Source organism: Terrapene carolina, unplaced genomic scaffold (assembly GCF_002925995.2).
Source record: "Terrapene carolina triunguis isolate 2854851 unplaced genomic scaffold, T_m_triunguis-2.0 Scaffold361, whole genome shotgun sequence".
Taxonomy (NCBI): Eukaryota; Metazoa; Chordata; order Testudines; family Emydidae; genus Terrapene; species Terrapene triunguis.
In genome coordinates this window covers 93,306-109,609 of record NW_020664712.1, presented here as the reverse complement: position 1 = coordinate 109,609, position 16,304 = coordinate 93,306, and the positions used below count along the sequence as shown (strand labels likewise).

The 16,304-nt window shown below is 51.0% G+C and overlaps 1 protein-coding gene across 1 annotated transcript; it reads right to left on the bottom strand.

Moving 5' to 3' along the window:
* Positions 1-2,025: 2,025 nt before the first annotated feature.
* Positions 2,026-7,707, bottom strand: LOC112125025 (zinc finger protein RFP-like). The gene is made up of 6 exons (XM_029912887.1): positions 7,606-7,707; positions 6,742-6,828; positions 4,527-4,748; positions 3,864-3,886; positions 2,406-2,518; positions 2,026-2,105 (listed from the first exon to the last, which is right to left on the bottom strand). Exons 1-6 carry the CDS (start codon positions 7,666-7,668, stop codon positions 2,026-2,028), a joined length of 588 nt encoding a protein of 195 aa, XP_029768747.1. The 5' UTR covers positions 7,669-7,707.
* Between the last annotated feature and the right edge of the window lie 8,597 nt (positions 7,708-16,304).

Here is a 16,304-nt window from a genome sequence, read left to right as displayed (position 1 = left end):
GCCACATTTTTTCCGACCCCCAAACATTTACTAAAAAAGTAAGAATAAAACATGTATCCATGCTGAGTCTATATATAACTTGTATATTTCTAGAGGCTGACAGAGAATACTTGTCCACAATGAACAGGAGAGTGCAGGAGTGGGGGAGTGAGATTTTCTGTGCTTTAGATCATAATGAAACACTCAACATCTCACAGCCTCCTGAGTGCCTTTCCTGAGCCCCCGGGGGTCGCAAACCACCAGCTGAGAAACACCAGCCTAGATCATTATTTTGTATCATCATTGACTATGCTTGGGAAGAGAGTGCTACATTGTATATGGACAAAGCATGAATGAGCAAAGTACTATGGCATATATGGACCAACCCTGGGAACTATTAATTCCAATAACACCCACATTTTGAACTCTCTTCCTTACTTCACTGTAAAAGGAAGACGAAAGTTCATAAGATCTTAAAATACCCTATAGTAACAAGTTGATGAAAAGTAGGTTAAATTATTTTCATCCATGAATGCCATGCACAGGTGCAAGAAGACCAACTAAAGAAAATTTAATTAGTCCAAACAAAAGGGGGCTAATGATGTAGTTCAGGGACAGTACTAAGATCTATGCTTGGTGAACAAGAAAACGTGGGAACAAAGTTACCTATGCCAAATTTGGTCTTAGGGACATGGATTTAATTAGTAAACAAAATAATAAAAAATAAACTATGCCACCTACTTTTATTCCTTTTCGGACTTTTAAAAAGAGATGGGAGGGGGGGGAGAAAATCATCTCCCACCTCACCCCTGATATGGCAACACTGCTACTAAACTGATATATTTCCTTTCTGAGAGGCTTTGTTTTCATTATATTTTAACTTGCATTCCCTCCTCTTTCTCCTCATGATGCATGATTATTAATTTGCACTTAATGTTGTCCATAGTTCTATCCTGTTTCTCAGAAAGGCTGTAAGGGCTTGTCAGTTAAAATATGTTCCAAAGAGACCCATTGCTCCCGTGATTAGTGACTTTCTTAAAGTCTCTCAGTGCTTGTAAGTTAAACTATTTTTCTAAAAAGACCCTTCTTTTTAAGAGCAGCATTAGTAATGAAACCTACCCTGTTTCCCAAAAGCCACTGCCTCTCTGCCTTTACTCTCTGGTGCAACACATTCAAATAATTCTGCTGAGGATGTTTCCCAGAAATTAATTATCATCGGGATGGCTAGGAATGTATTGGGGGAAAAAAAATTAAGATTCTATCTTAAATTAATACAATCATTCCTAGAAATATAAATTAATTTAAGGCATAATGTAAGCACAAAAAAAAAAGTTTAGAGCCAAAAGTTAATTAAAAGAACCAAACGTTGCATTCTTAAAGAAGTGCAGGTTATGCAAAAAAGAAATATTGAATTGCTGTTTTAACAAAATTAGATGCTAATAGCTGTTTTATTTATTTAAAGTGTAAAAATCAGCTACAACCTGTGTCACAAGAGGTAAATAGTGCACTAAAATAATTATAAGTTAAAAAATTTGAATTCATTACCCATTTAAAAAGTCACAACAAAAAAAGTCTATTTTTTTAAAAAGCCAAAAAACTCTAACTTTACTAAAAAACTTTCAAATAAATATGTTTAAAAAAAACCTCAGCCTTTGTATTTTTTAAAAAAAAAGTATCGAGCAGCCACTCAAAAACAGGAAAAGTTGTCAAAGACCTTAGTGGTCTTTAAAAAAGAGCTTTAAAATCAGACTATGTAAACTTAATTAAAAACACTATTAATATTACTGCAATTAAAACTGCAAAATAAAATTCTTAAAATTAATGTAGTCAGTAAAAAATGCAATAATTAAAGAAAATAAAGGCAAAAAAATTAATGAATACTAAAAAAACTGCAAAACACTTTAAATGCTTACGTGATATTGATGAGCTAAAATATTTAAGAGAAGTCAGTTGAAAATATAGTGGTGCAAGAACAAAGTAACATCGCTTCACATTGTTACACAGCTTCCAGGTGCTGGAGGCTGCGATCCCCTGTGGTTAACATGGTTATTGGTCTGAAATCTCCCCATGGCCAGTCAGAGACAGACACGTACCTGTGTCGCTCCCCAGCTCCCGTCGCAGTGTCTCTAGGGGAAGAAGAAGATGGGAGAGGTGAGAATTCAGGCCCTCGCATTCATGGAGAAATCCCCATTGCTTATTAATGTAACTGCTGTTAACTATGAGATGGTGACAGAGATCAGAGGCCGATAACGCAGCCGCTGCAGACAGAGCCAGCCCCACAGGACTACTCCATGGGGAAGGGCGACTCGCTGAGCTGGGCTGTGAGATGGAGCCGAGGATCAGTGACATCACTAGAGTCCCCGACTCCTCCCCAGGGCGAGGGTCACTCTAACCAGAGGAGACGCCACCCCCAGACTCCAATTCACCTTTGAATCCCAGCAGCACCTCCTGCAGCATGGCACTTTTCAGAGAGAAATCGCTGAGTCTCTTCTCCAGCTCCGCAAACGCCGGTTCTGGCTTCTGAAACATCCCGTCCTCCCTGCTGGGGAAAGGAGGGCTGAGAAATAGGCCTGATTCCCCGACCCTGAGCCCAGCAACCCCCAAACTTCAGAAAACCTGGATCTGAGCTTTGTAGCCTGAGATGGTCATTGTCATGGTGAGTCATCTCAGCCCTGTGCTCCCCAGAGATGGGAAGTGGAGAGACACTAGAGAGCAAGGAACGGAGACATTGTTCTGTAGCTTTCTCAGGGACGCTCTGGTTCTGTGGGGGGCTGAGCCACCCCCTACACTGGTTTACTGCAGTAACAAGGGGCACCAGCACTGGGATTATGTAGAAAGGGAGGAGACACAGACCAAAGAGTGGGCAGGTCCTACATGCTGACAGTGGCCACAGACAAAGCCCAGGTCTCCAGCAGGGAATGAATATGGGCCCTTAAACACCAAACCCTCGAGCCCTTCAGCTGAAGCAGTAACCCTGGGGCGTCCAGCTCATTTGACAGAGAGGGCCATATTGCACCGTCCGTTATGGTCAATGGCCCAGGGCATCAGTTTAGGACTCTGTGCCCTGCTCCATTCACAGAAGAACACCCACTGCTCTCCATGGGACATCCACGTACAAGGAACAAGGGGAGAATCTGCCCTTCGTATCTGAAATATAATTTTAGTTCTTATTATTTTGCCAAGTCTTTGTCTGTCACACTCAGTGTCACGCAGGAGAAAAACAGCCCCCTCCCTGACACCCCTGTTGGGCCCCTGCTAGTTCTTCCCTGTGTTTCCCTTCCTTTCCCACCCTCCTTTCTCCATTTCTCTCTTCCTTCCTTGTCCTTGTGTCTCTCCTCTGTTCTTCCCTCCCCACAGAAACCCCCTATTCCCACCCCACAAAGGCTTCACTCCCACCCCCTCCCCGATCCACCTGCTCAAGTGATCAGCCACAGAACGTTTAATGTTGACATCGAAGTGTCATCATTTCAGTTGACTCTCAGATGACATTAACAGGGGACAGAAGAGTTCATACTCCCAGAGCTACGGCTTCAGGCTGCTACCAGCCCTAGCAAGGCAACACTGTCTCCGTTTACACTGCGGAGGTGCTGAGGGCCAGCAACTCACTTTAAAAAATGTGAAAGCTGAGATTCTGCACCCTCTGAGTACGTGACGCGGCCACATCAGTCCAGGAGACAGGCCTGGTCTGTCCCATCGACCCTATGTCTAGCAGCCCTGCTGTGAGCTCATTAGCGATCAGACAGTAAACGGCTCTTCTCCTACCTGAGTCAGCCACTAGGGGAGACAGAATCACATGCTCCAAGGGCAGGGGGCAGCTTCCTATTCAGTGCAGTTATCAAACCTAACGGCCTATGAGGGGGAGCGAAATGGAGCCCAGGACTTACCTGCCCCCAGTGCTCCCAGCACCCTAAAGAGGGAGAGAAAGAGGAGGCCGTCAGTGGGAGTGTCCCTGGGTGGGGCGGCCTCGTGCTCTGCAGGGGAGTCACCATTGAAGCCTCGGGCAGTAGGGGAATTTCAGGTTTACATTCCCAGAGCAGCTGCCGCCCCCTACCCGGGACTTTCCCCTACGCAGCCCCAGCAATCCCTGCGGGCAGGTCGCCACTGCGGAAACCTTCTCCCCAGGCACTTTACAGGCAGAAGATATTTCTCTGCATTGAGAACCAAATTCCCCCCAGTGCTGAGAGACCCAGAAGGCCCCTGGCCCCACTAAACCCATTAACCTGCAGTGAGAGGGGCCTTAGGCCTGCTCGGGACCTCAGCATAGTGGGGGAGGGGATTTCACCCTCCAAGTGCAAATGCAGACAGACATTTCCAGGAGAGAAGGTCTTGGGGCTGCAGCATCCAGGACTCCCAGGACCCAACCCTGGCACCACTGCCAGACTCACTGTGTGACCTTGGCCAGGGCTCTGCCCCTCCCTCTGCCTCACTTTCCCCATTTGTCCCATAGGGATAATGCCCTTGACCCCACTTTGTAAAATGCTTTGGGGTCTAGGGCTCAGAAGCTCCTATAGAAACACTGCATATGATCATTGCAATGACAGTCTGACCTGCAGTGGTTGGCTCAGCGGCTGCTGCCCCTTCTCTCCTCCCCTCTCACTGAGCAGGGAAATCTCCCAGGACAGGCTGCAGATGCCCTCATCCCTTCTCTGGACAATGGCTCTCTCTAGCTCTTCCAGCCGGGACAGCATCCGCTGCTCCTGCTCCTCCAGAAACCCTCGCAGCTCCTTCCACTCCCAGACGATCTTCTGCCTCTCGGTTTCCGTCTGTTTCTGCAACAGGGAGAGGGTGGCTCAGTAACAGGGAAACATAGAACATAAGAATGGACATACTGGGTCAGACCAATGGTCCATCTAGCTCAGTATCCTGTCTTCTGACAGTGGCCAATGCCAGGTGCCCTAGAGGGAATGAACAGAACAGGTAATCATCAAGTGATCCATCCCCCGTCGCCCATTCCCAGGTTCTGGCAAACGGAGCCTAGGGACACCATCCCTGCCCATCCTGGCTAATGGCTATTGATGGACCTGTCCTCCATGCACTTCTCTAGTTTTTTTTTTAACCGAGTTAGTATCTTGGCCTTCACAACATCCTCTGGCAAAGAGTTCCACAGGTTGACTGTCCGTTGTGTGAAGAAATACTGTTTGTTTTAAACCTGCTGCTTATTCATTTCACTGGGTGACCCCTAGTTCTTGTGTTATGAGGAGTAAATAACACTTCCTTATTTACTTTCGCCTCACCAGTCATGATTTTATAGACCTCTACCATACCCCCCCTTAGTCGTCTCTTTTCCAAGGTGAACAGCCTCAGGCTTTGTCTACACTGGCACTTTGTCAGCAAAACTTGTTATTCTGGAGTGTTAACACCCCCCCCCCCAAATAACAAATTTTTACAGATGAAAAGCGCCAGGGTGAACAGCGCTTTGTCGGCAGGAGCGCTCTCGTACCAACAAAGCTGCTGCCGCTTGGGGGGGTGGAAGATTTTTGTCGGCAGAAGACCTCTCTCCTGTCAACAAACAGCAGCTACACTGCGTGCCTTTTAGCAGCACGGTTGTAGCGGCACAGCCATGTTGCTAAACGCTATGTAGTGTAGCCATAGCCTCAGTCTTATTAATCTCTACTCACTCAGAAGGTGTTCCGTACCCTTCATCATTTTGTTGCTATTTTCTGAACCTTTTCCAATTCCAATGTATCTTTTTTGAGATGGGGTGACCAGATCTGCATACTGTATTCAAGATGTGGACGTACCATGGATTTAAACAGAGGCAATATGATATTTTCTCTCTTATTATCTATCCCTTTCTTAATGATTCCCAACATTCTGTTGACTTTATTGACTGCTGCTGCACATTGAGTGGATGTTTCCAGAGAACTATCCACAATGACTCCAAGTGGTAACAGCTAATTTAGACCCCATTATTTTATGTGTATTTGATATTCTCTTTTCCAATGTGCATTACTTTGCATTTATCAACATTGAAATTCATCTGCTCAGTAACAGGGAAAAATTATAAATGCGCCTCGGGGCGGGTGGCAGAGTTATTTACCAGAACACAAGATCTCTTGTGGTGAGTGATGGGAAGTTCATTTATCCTGGGAAGGGAGGAGGGCTCAGGGCTGGGGTGAGCTGTACATCACCAACAGGAGGGACACTTCTCCCCAAAACCTCATCAACTTGCACTGAGCCAAATCCTCCATCTCTGCAGCCCACATTTCATCTCCTTCCTCCCCATCCTCCTAGGAGCTAGAAAGGATCCCTGGTCACTGTGACATAAAGCGTACGTCTATACTTACTTCCGGGTCCAGTGGTAAGCAATCGATCTTCTGGGATCGATTTATCGCGTCTTGTCTAGACGCGATAAATCGATCCCAGAAGTGCTCGCCGTCGAGGCCGGTACTCCTGCTCCGCGAGAGGAGTACGCAGAGTCAACGGGGGAGCCTGCCTGCCGCGTCTGGACCCGCGGTAAGTTCGAACTAAGGTACTTCGACTTCAGCTACGTTAATAACGTAGCTGAAGTTGCGTATCTTAGTTTGAAGTGGGGGGTTAGTGTGGACCAGGCCCCAGACAGCCGGTGGGCAGATCTCTGGGCTAACACAGACTGACCCTCTCCTGCCCAGCAGCCTCCTTGATCCTAAGGGCATCATGTTACGCCCGTGCCTGACCTTGCCTCTCCCTGGGCTCCAGTGAGGCTGGCAGGGTGGGCTCTGCATTCACCAGGTCATTCTTATGCCAAGCAAACCTAAGTGGTGGGGGGCTCTGGGCACCTACCAGCAGCTCCTCACTTTGCTGCTCCTCCTCCGCTTTGGCTGCTTCACTCTCTTTTCCCAGAGGGGCCAGATGCTTTTTTGGTACATCCTGGAAGAAGCAGGGGAGGGAGGGTTAGAAACTGCTGCAAACGGCCTCCCAGCTGTCAGATTTCATGGCCCATCCTGCCCTGTAGACTCCTGTGCAGAGTCGCTGGGACTCAGACTGAGAGGAGAGGGTGAAACAGGGAGCAGCTTTTCCAGAGAAAATGCAGGGCCCCAAGTTGCAGTGACAGGGGTGCAGCCCAACCCCCAGCTCCCCACATCCCCAGGCCTCAGCCACATCCCAAGCAGCCAACTTCAGACAGTCCCCCCCCTTTCCCCAGCTCCAGCCCCCAAAGCTCCCGCAGGGCCAGAACTGGACTTGGAGCCTCCCAAACATCCCCAAACCCCAGCCCTGACCCCCCAGCACATCCCAAACTCCCAGCAGCCCCACAGTCCCCAGCACCAGCCGCTTCTCCCACCCCACAGCCCGGCTCTGACACCCCAGATCCACCCCCCAGCTCCCCCATCCCCTCGCTCCCTGGCCCAGCCTGGGCTCCGAGCTCTGCAGCCGAACCGCGCACCGGGCCCCTCCTGCAGCTCCCGGCCCAGCCGCTCCCGGGCTCCGTCGCTCCGGCCCCGCAGCAGGGGCTGCTCCGCCCCGCCCGGGACACTCGCCCCCCGCAGCCCCGGGCAGCCCCTCTCCGGCCGCGGGGAGCTCGGGGACCCACCCGGGCAGGGGGCGAACCAGGCAGCCGGGCCCCTCCCGGCCGGAGCGTGTCCGCCCCACGCGTGTCTCCGCCCCCCACCCCCGGCCCTGCCCGCTCCGCGCTGCCCCCGGACCCACCGCGCTGCCCCGCGGGCTGCAGGGCTGGAGCAGCCTCCGCGCTGCGCTCCCGGCCCCGGCCATGGCCCCGCTGCAAAAACAAAGGTTTCCCGGGCTGGGGGCAGGAAGGGGCGGCTCTTACCCGGGCCTGGCCCTGCCAGGCAGGGCTCCTCGCAGGGGGTTTGTGACACTCGGGGAATCGGGGAACCCGCCTCAGCCTGGAAGGGGGAGCAGGAGACTGGCTGGATCTTACCAGGAGAAAAGCAGGGGAAGGGGCAGGTTTTGCTGAATCATCAGACTAAGGAGACCCCGGCTGAGAATGCAGCGACCACATTTCAGTTCAGCGTTGGAGATGTGACACATGTACAATCACCTTCCTCTAAAGCGTCTAAATCCCATGGGCACAACTCTCCAGTGCACAGCCTGTGAGCTCGGCCAACTAAGGAGAGCAGCACTGTGAATGAGTCATGGAGGCCTCTACCTGTACAGCAAAGTGGCGTAGCGGAAGTGTGCTGGGCCCATAACCTAGAATTTAATGGATCACAACCATCCTCTGCTAGCTTGTCTTTTCTTACTTACAGCCCTGGAAATAATTCCACCTGCTTTTATTTGTTCCGCATAGAAAAGAGGAGCAAATTCTTTCACTGTTTGTGCTTCCACAGCAATTAAAGGAAGGAATAAACCCCCAGCAGAGCCCTACCCCACAGGCCCCACAGGGCTTCCCCTGCCTGCAGTGGCCAAAGTGGCAGCAGGGCCCCTGGGGCTTCCCCCTCCCCAGTGGCACAGTGGGCCCTTTGCGACTTCCCCCCTCCCCACCCAGCAGTGGTGCTGTGGGCCCCCTGGGCTTCCACCCCCGCCACCCCCAAGATTCAATCAGGGGTATTTATGGTATAGGTCGGGGGCCATGATTTTTGTTTCTTGTCCATGAGCTGTCTATGACATTTACTAAAAATACCCGTGATTAAATCATAGCCTTAGCTATGACTCCAGTCACATGGTTTCTTCTGCAGCAGGGCATCCTTTCCTGGAAGAGCAGTGTGGTATTTCCTGGGCAGAGGCAGCCTGATGCATACTCTCCAGGCCATCTGCAAGATTCAAACTTTACTCCTGGGTGCAGAATCTTCTCAGGAGTGAAACCTACTCAAGGAACCTTCTTGGATTGTCACTGCTTGGTTAACCACTCAGCCATCACACCAATGCCCAGAGAGTGTGCCAAGCCCTACTGCTATGCGGGGCTGGGGTCGGGTCATACACATTCAGACTATACACTCCCCCAGCTACAAACCGCTGCTGATTTCCCATTTAGGACATTAGCCTTTACTGACAAGGTTTGTCTGTGTTCTTTCTTTTATCTCACGCGGCTAGTTAGAAGGATCAGTATTCATTCTTTCCCCCAAAATACACAACCCCCTAAACCTGCTTTTAGCAATCAGAATAATTTAGTGTTGCCTCATTTTTGCCTGTCCCAGTACAAAAGAGGAGGCTTTTGTAGTTTTCCTGACTCAGAGGATGAAAATGAACATGCGTCAGTCCACACTGATGTGGGTCATTATCAAGCGGAACCCGTCATTGGCATTGGTAGTGTAGACACAGCCTCAGACTCGGTGCTTGCGAGTGGGGAAGTGTTGCCTCTAGAGGCACCCAAGGGTGGTGTGGAATTGTCCCAGGTCACTGGGTGGGGGCTCGAGCGGGTTCTGTGTTGTGCTGTTGAAAAGGAACCCGAGATATTGAACCCGGCCCGTGTTGATGCTGAGTCCAACTGGCCGAAGGGTCACAGAAAGAAGCAGGGAGAGGGGAGGAGCACCAGTGAATTTATGCAACTATTCAGTGAGGCAGGGGCCTGGCAGGAAGGAAATACCTGTGCAAGCCCCCTTGGCAAAGAGGGGGATCTGTGATGTCCTCGGCACTGGAGATACAGGCCAGGGATGGGGCAGTAAATGGAGCGGGGCAGATTTGGGAGTTGGGAACCCCTCTCCCCAGGTATTTCCCCTGCAGGCCTTTTTCAGTCTCTCTCTCTTCTTTCCCTGTCTAACCCAGTGGTTTTCAAACTTTTTGAATTGATGACCCATTTCACAAAGCAAGCATCTGAGTGTGACCCCCCTTATCAATTCAAAACACATTTTTTATATTTAACATTATTTTAAATGCTTAATTTATAACCCGGTTCTTTAAAATTAATTTAACTTTTCTCACCACTTTTAAATTAAGCCTGAAATACACTTTGATTGAATTATTGTTACAAGCAGAATTTTAAAAAAATACTGTTTAATACTGGAGCTGTGAAGACATTTGTCAATATCACTTTTCACAGCAGACTTTGTGCTCCATTGCCACCCTCACTTCTGTGCTGCTGCTGCCTGCAGAGCTGGGGGCTTGTGATCCCCACATAATAACCTCCCCCCCAGGGGCTGTAACCTCGAGTCGGAGAACTCCTGGGCTGCCCCCTCCCCCCTCTGGCTGGGACACTTGATCCCTGTCCCGTTCCCCGGGGGGCACGTGCTCTCCTGGAGCTGGATCGGCCCCTCCTGAGGGGAGCCAGAGCCGGGGGTGTCAGTGAGACCAGCAGCGCTGGGAGCCACAGACGCAGGGGAGCAGAGATGGGCTGAGGAGGGGCCGCTTGTCAGAGTCACTTCCCTGCCCGCCCCCAGCGCCTCCCCCCCCCCCATCCCCTGGGGGGCCCGGCTCAGCAGAGCCCGGGGCTGTCCTGGGGGGCGAGTCCCAGCACTGCAGACAGCCCCGGCGAGCGCTGCAGCCCGGGTGGGGTTTGCAGGGCACAGGAAGGGGCTGGAGCAGCTGGGAGCGGTGGGTGCCGGGAGGAAGGAGGCAGGAGCCGGGAGAACAAAGAACCGAGAGCATCAGACCCCGGGCAGCTCCTGAGAGACCAGACGCTGCTGCCTCCGTTGTGACCTGGGAGCGGAGCAGCTGCTGCTTCCCCAGCGGGGTGTGTGCTGGGGAGAGCCCGGCATTAACCCCTCCGTGCCCGGCTGGGGGGGACCTTCTCCGGCTAGAAATCGCCCCGGACTGTGCTGACGGCAGCTCCCGAGCTGAGACTCCAGGTGACTGAGCCCTTGGGGCTGGGCAGGTACCTGACTCTGCACAGTGCCCCCCCCCCCATCTCTGCTCCCCGGGTGTGCGGGGCCCAGAGCTGCTGCCATAAAGGCCAGAAGGGATCATGGTCAGCAAGGCTGACCTGCTTCACCAAACCCTTCAATTTCTCCCCTGGCTCTCTATTCTGTCCAGTAACTTGTGTGGATAAGGCAGGTCTTCCTGACTGGTACCCCCTTCCCTGCACGTGCAGAGCGGGGCCAGTCACGGAAAAGAGAAAGCCCCCAAGAATGGGATGGTGACCACAGTTCCCATCCAGGGGGGTAGGGTGCTAGGAAAGAGGAGGACAAATGGGGCGGTGACAGATTTCCAGATCTCTAACCCACTCAGGCAAACTCACTGCAGCATCCCTGCGCAGAGTCACCTGTGAACAAGGTGAGGAGCAGAGAGAGGAAAAACCAGCCTGACTCTCCCTGTTCCCCCTGCTGCAGGAGTGTGCTGCCCTGGGGACAGTGTCAGGGGGAATCCCCCCAAAGGGGCTATTTTGGTTCTGGTCTATTCCAGTGTTTAATTCACAGTCTGTTGGTGGGAGGGTTTGAAAATGTCTCGATGGGTTTAGTCCTGGTTGGCGGAGTGGGGGTGGGTGGAGGGGAGAGGACAGGGGCAAGGTCTGTGCTGCACTATGGGGACTGAGCATGTTCCCAGCGTGGCAGAATCTACAATCTGTGTCTGCAGAGAAAGGGCCTGGGGGAATTGTGATGTGAAATGAACTAAAGCCTGTTCTGAAACCTCCACAACTGCCCTTCCCGCCCTGCCAGGCTGCAGAATGACGCCCACGTCTCGCTCCAGCTCATCCCAGCCTCCCATGGGACAGGGAAGAGAAATGGCTGCAGTGGAGCCAGCTCAGGTAGGGGTTATTGGGGGGTTGCTGGTGGGTTCCTGCTGGAGGGAGAGGGGCAGTAAATACTGAAGAGGTGGCAACTTCTGGGGAGTTAGGGCTGGAGGGGGCAGGGAATACTCTGGGTGAAGAAAGGGAGGGGGACAGAGTGTGACAAACCTGCTGGGACTTGTTTAACGTGGGCCTAGCTCCACGGAACAAATGCTTGGTTGTTGGGGGAGAAAATTCCCTAATTTGTGAAACAGGAAACAGAGAAACCAACTCTCTGGGCAGGGCGGGGAAAACTGACCAGACTTCCAGTGCTGAACCCTCAGCCTGCTAGCCAGAGGCTGGTGTGACATGGAAAGGGGGCACCCACCAGGGAGGCGTAGAGAAGATGTCCTGCCCCTCACATCCAGCTGCTGGCAGTGGGGAGGGTGTTGGGATTCCTACCATCGGGCTGTGCCTGGACCCTACTGGGGGCTCCATCTCCTGTATCAGTCTCTGGGTAGAAGGTGTGTGATGGATCTTCTGGGAGAGACAAGGGGCTCTCTCTTTGTCCCCTTACCCTGATGCCTCCTGGCTGCTCTCAGCAGTGTGGGGATAGGACTTTGTTGACTGTCTCTCTCTCAGAGCATCCATTTGATTGGCTCCTTTCCCCCATGAATAGTGGGGGTGTCAGTGGGGCAGCAGGTACTGAGTGTAGGACTCTTGCTCTTTCAGGGGCCGGTGACCTTCGAGGAGGTGGCTGTGTATTTCACCAAGGAAGAGTGGGCTCTGCTGGACCCCACTCAGAGAGCTCTCTACAGAGACGTCATGCAGGAGAACTGTCAGAATGTGACCTCGCTGGGTAAGGATTCCTGTCACCTCAGTTCTTGGAAGGGGAAATGAAGAGATAAGGTTCATGCCACCCCCACAATGCCACCTCCGCTCTGCCCTGTTTCAGCATCATCCCAACATGTCAGTGACACACATACTAGCCCTCTCTCCTCCACTGTTACAGAACGCTCTGGGAACAGAGCCGTACAGCAGAAAGTCTAACAACTTCTCTTTGCTAAGATAATATTTGGGTTCATCTCCGTCAAAGCAAACAGAAGCTTCCTCCCACGGCCTGCTCTCCAGTACTGAACCTCCTGCACACAGACCATCTGAGACTTGCAGAGTGTTACCACCCCTTTGCCCTCAACCTGAGTTTTCCTTTTCAGTCTCTGCCTTCACTTACCCCTCACTAAGCCTCACAGATCACTAGAACATACGCCACCAGAGTGCTGACAATCCCCATGGCAAGAACACACCCTTGGGCACCTTTACTGACAAAGCCTACAACACTCAGCATGGAAACGAGGCAGAATTGGCCCTCCCAGTTTCACATGCACCTCTCTTCATAGCACAGTCACTGCTCTGCCAAGCTGCTCCAACCAATCCCTCCATCATCCAGTTACAGCTACAGCTGGCACAGTGCACACAGCTGGAGGGCATGCGGATACCTGCTTGGATTCCCAACTGTGAACACAACACTAACAATGGCACATTCTCTTAGTCTTTCCTTGTATTGATTATAGGTTCATAGATTTTAAGGCCAGATGTGACTATTAGGTCATCTACTCTGATGTCCTTTATACCACAGACCATAGAATTCATCCTGTTACTGCTGCATTGAGCTGAATACCTGAATTCCTGTGACAGTTTGTTAACCTTTGCACCGTCCACACAGAACCAATATCAGTAGTTCTTACCAGCTGCAGGGTTAAGGGTTGGGGGCAAAGTTAAGGTTCCATTGAAGGGGTGGCATTTACATTAACTTTTCATTTCCTGGTTTGTGGAGGTTTAAGTTTAGTCACCGTCCATACTGTGCAAGGCAGGAGGCAGCACTGGGCAACCTTAACTGCGTTAATGTAGCTTATGAGCATTTAGTTTCCTGTTTTAAAAAATGGACGCTTTTGCCACTCTAGCTGTGTCTATAATTGAGCTTTTGCCAGCAGAGCTATGTTGGATGGTGTGCGTGTGTGCGCATGCATGTGTGCACTTTTTCACAGCCTTAAACAACAGAGCTGAACTGGCAGAGCTTTTAAGAGCTACCTTAGACCTACGTAACTAGTTCCTCAACAGGCACCTGACATGCCACCTTTAGGTGAACTAATATGTGCTACCTGGTCTGTGGGATCCCAGTAAAACATTAGGCTCCCTGTGTCCTCTGCCAGGTGGCATCAAGAGGTCCATGATGAGTCACATCCTCCTCCTTCTCCAATCGCTGCCTTAGAGTGTCCTTAGAATGATCCGCCTCACCCCCATTCCAACCTTCTGTTTGGGTTCCACGGGGCTCTGTCCTTGGTCCCCTTCCTTTCTTCCTCTGCACCTTATTTCTGGGTAATTTCATCCACACACACATTCAACTACCATCTCTGTGCTCCTAACTCACAGTTCTACCTCTCTGCTCCTGACCTGTCTCCTTCTGTCCCAACTGAAATCTCAGCCTCTCTCTCTCTCATCTCCTTATTGATGTCCAGCCATCAGCTAAAGCTCAACAGCTGAAGCAAAGCTCTTACTATTTCCCCCAAACCCTCCCCCCACCTTCTTTCTCTACCATCGCAAACAGCACCATTGTCCTGCCTGTCACTGAGGCCCATAACTGTGCAATACCTTTGTCATGGAGCTCCCTCTAGGGCACAGGTTCCCAAACTGGGGGCATGAAGAAATTCCAAGGGGGGCGCAAGGCTGCCTGGTCCTTGAGCTGCCAGCCGGGGAAGCTAGCCCCCAGCCCCTCTCCTCCTGTCCATCCTCCCCCACAGCCACGCAAGCAGTGCAGCTTGTGCCTGCCCACCTCCCAGGCTTTCCAATAAGCCAGTCCTGCCACTCTGAGTGGCCTGGTAAGGGAGCAGGGGGAGGGGGAGTTGGATATGGAGCAGGAGGTCCCGGGGGGGGCAGTTGGGGGACAGGGAGCGGGGGGGTTGGATAGGCGTGGGAGTCCCGGGGGGGGCCTGTCAGGGGGAGGGGGTGTGGATATGGGTCGGGGCAGTCAGGAGACAGGGAGCAGGGGGGGTTGGATAGGGGGTGGAGTCCCAGACGGGGCAGTCGGGAACAAGGATCGAGGGAGTTGGTAAAGGACAGGTGGGGGGGCGTGAGGGTTTCTCAAAAATTAAAAAGGGGGCGTGATGCCAAAAAGTTTGGGAACCACTGCTCTAGGGCCTCCTATCTAGGCTGTGCCTACACCTTGCATTTTCTTTTTGCGTAACTTCCCTAACATCTGGCCTTTCCTATCCATCCGTGCAGCTAGAGCTCTTGTCATCCTCTCCTGTCTCAGTTACTCCAACATCCTTTTCTCTTACCTCACCTTGCACATCTCCATTCAGAAGGAAAAAGCTACCTCCTCATCCTCGAACATGACCTCTGAGAGAAGGTTGAAAGAACTGGGCATGTTTAGTCTTGAGAAAAGAGTGAGGGGGGACCTAAGAACAGTCTTCAAATATGTCAAAGGTTATTATAACAGGACGGTGATTAATTGTTCGTCATGTCCACTGAAGGTAGGAGGAGAAGTAATTGGCTTGATCTGCTGCACAGGAGTTTGAGGGTGGATAATACAAAAAACTTTCCAGGTATAAGGATAGAGAAGTACTGGAATAGATTACAAAGAGAGGTTGTGGAATCCTTGTACCAGGAGGGGTTTAAGAACAGGTCAGACGAACTTATGGCATACTTATACCTGATCCTGCCGCAGGGCTACAGGAATGGAGTTGACGACCTCTTGAGGTCCTTCCAGCCCTATATTTGAAGATTTTATGATTCATTGCCTTAGCCCTTCGCTTTGATCACGTCTCCCGGTGGAGAATGTGGACCATTTTTGCGGATCGGCTGTGGGTACAAATTTTGTACCTAGAGCCCTGAAAATCTGCAGATATCCATGGACCATTTTTGTGGATCACGGATTGGATGCGGATACAAATTTTGTATCTATGCAGGGCTCTATCTGTCTTACTTCTGTCTATACCTACAACTTAAATCTATTTAGTACACATTGATTACATTTGAAATAACATATGAAATGTTCATAACAATGATCAATGAATGATAAAATGAACTAATTGGCTCCATGAACCACGGAGACTCTTCCTTTTCCATCCCCTCCTGCAAGAGCCGCAGTCTCTTCCCTGCATGCTCTTTGGATCTTCGAATTTGTCCCTCCTGAAGTCACATGGCCTGATTCTTATTTTTCACATTCTCCTTTGGCAAAAGAAGTAGTCTGTGGCTCCTGAACTACACCATCTAATTTGCCAGCTTTCTCCACACATAGTGTTTTTTATATTCCCTCCCTTTACACCTGACTCACTAGATTCCCTAATGCCGCAGTATGTGCTTTCCTGACATCTAATGCTGCTGAGATCCTGCATGCAGTGATATCCCTGCCCTTCCTGTTCCTTACTCCACTGAACCCCACCAGCCCATGCTTACTGTTCCCAGCTTCCCCAGGACTCTCTCATTGTCTCTGGACCTCTCTGTCAGTTAGAAGCAGTGCCAGGGAGACTTGCCATCTGTCTGGAGTCTTCACTTTCTGGGACATGCAGTTCCATTCTCTGTGTTCTAGGACCCTCTTTGATAATGAGTGTCTGGCTGTGTGTGTTCCCAGCAAAGGTGGGAATAGTTAAATCCCTCATAAGCAGAGTGTTCTGCACCTTTGAGTACCTGGGGAGCTGGCCCTGAGATTTTATTGGTTTTAAATGGACTGGGATTAAACTAATAGAATTTTTTTTAATGAAAAATGGCCTATGAATTCCCCTGATCTCCCTTGTTTTCTTTCCCTTGA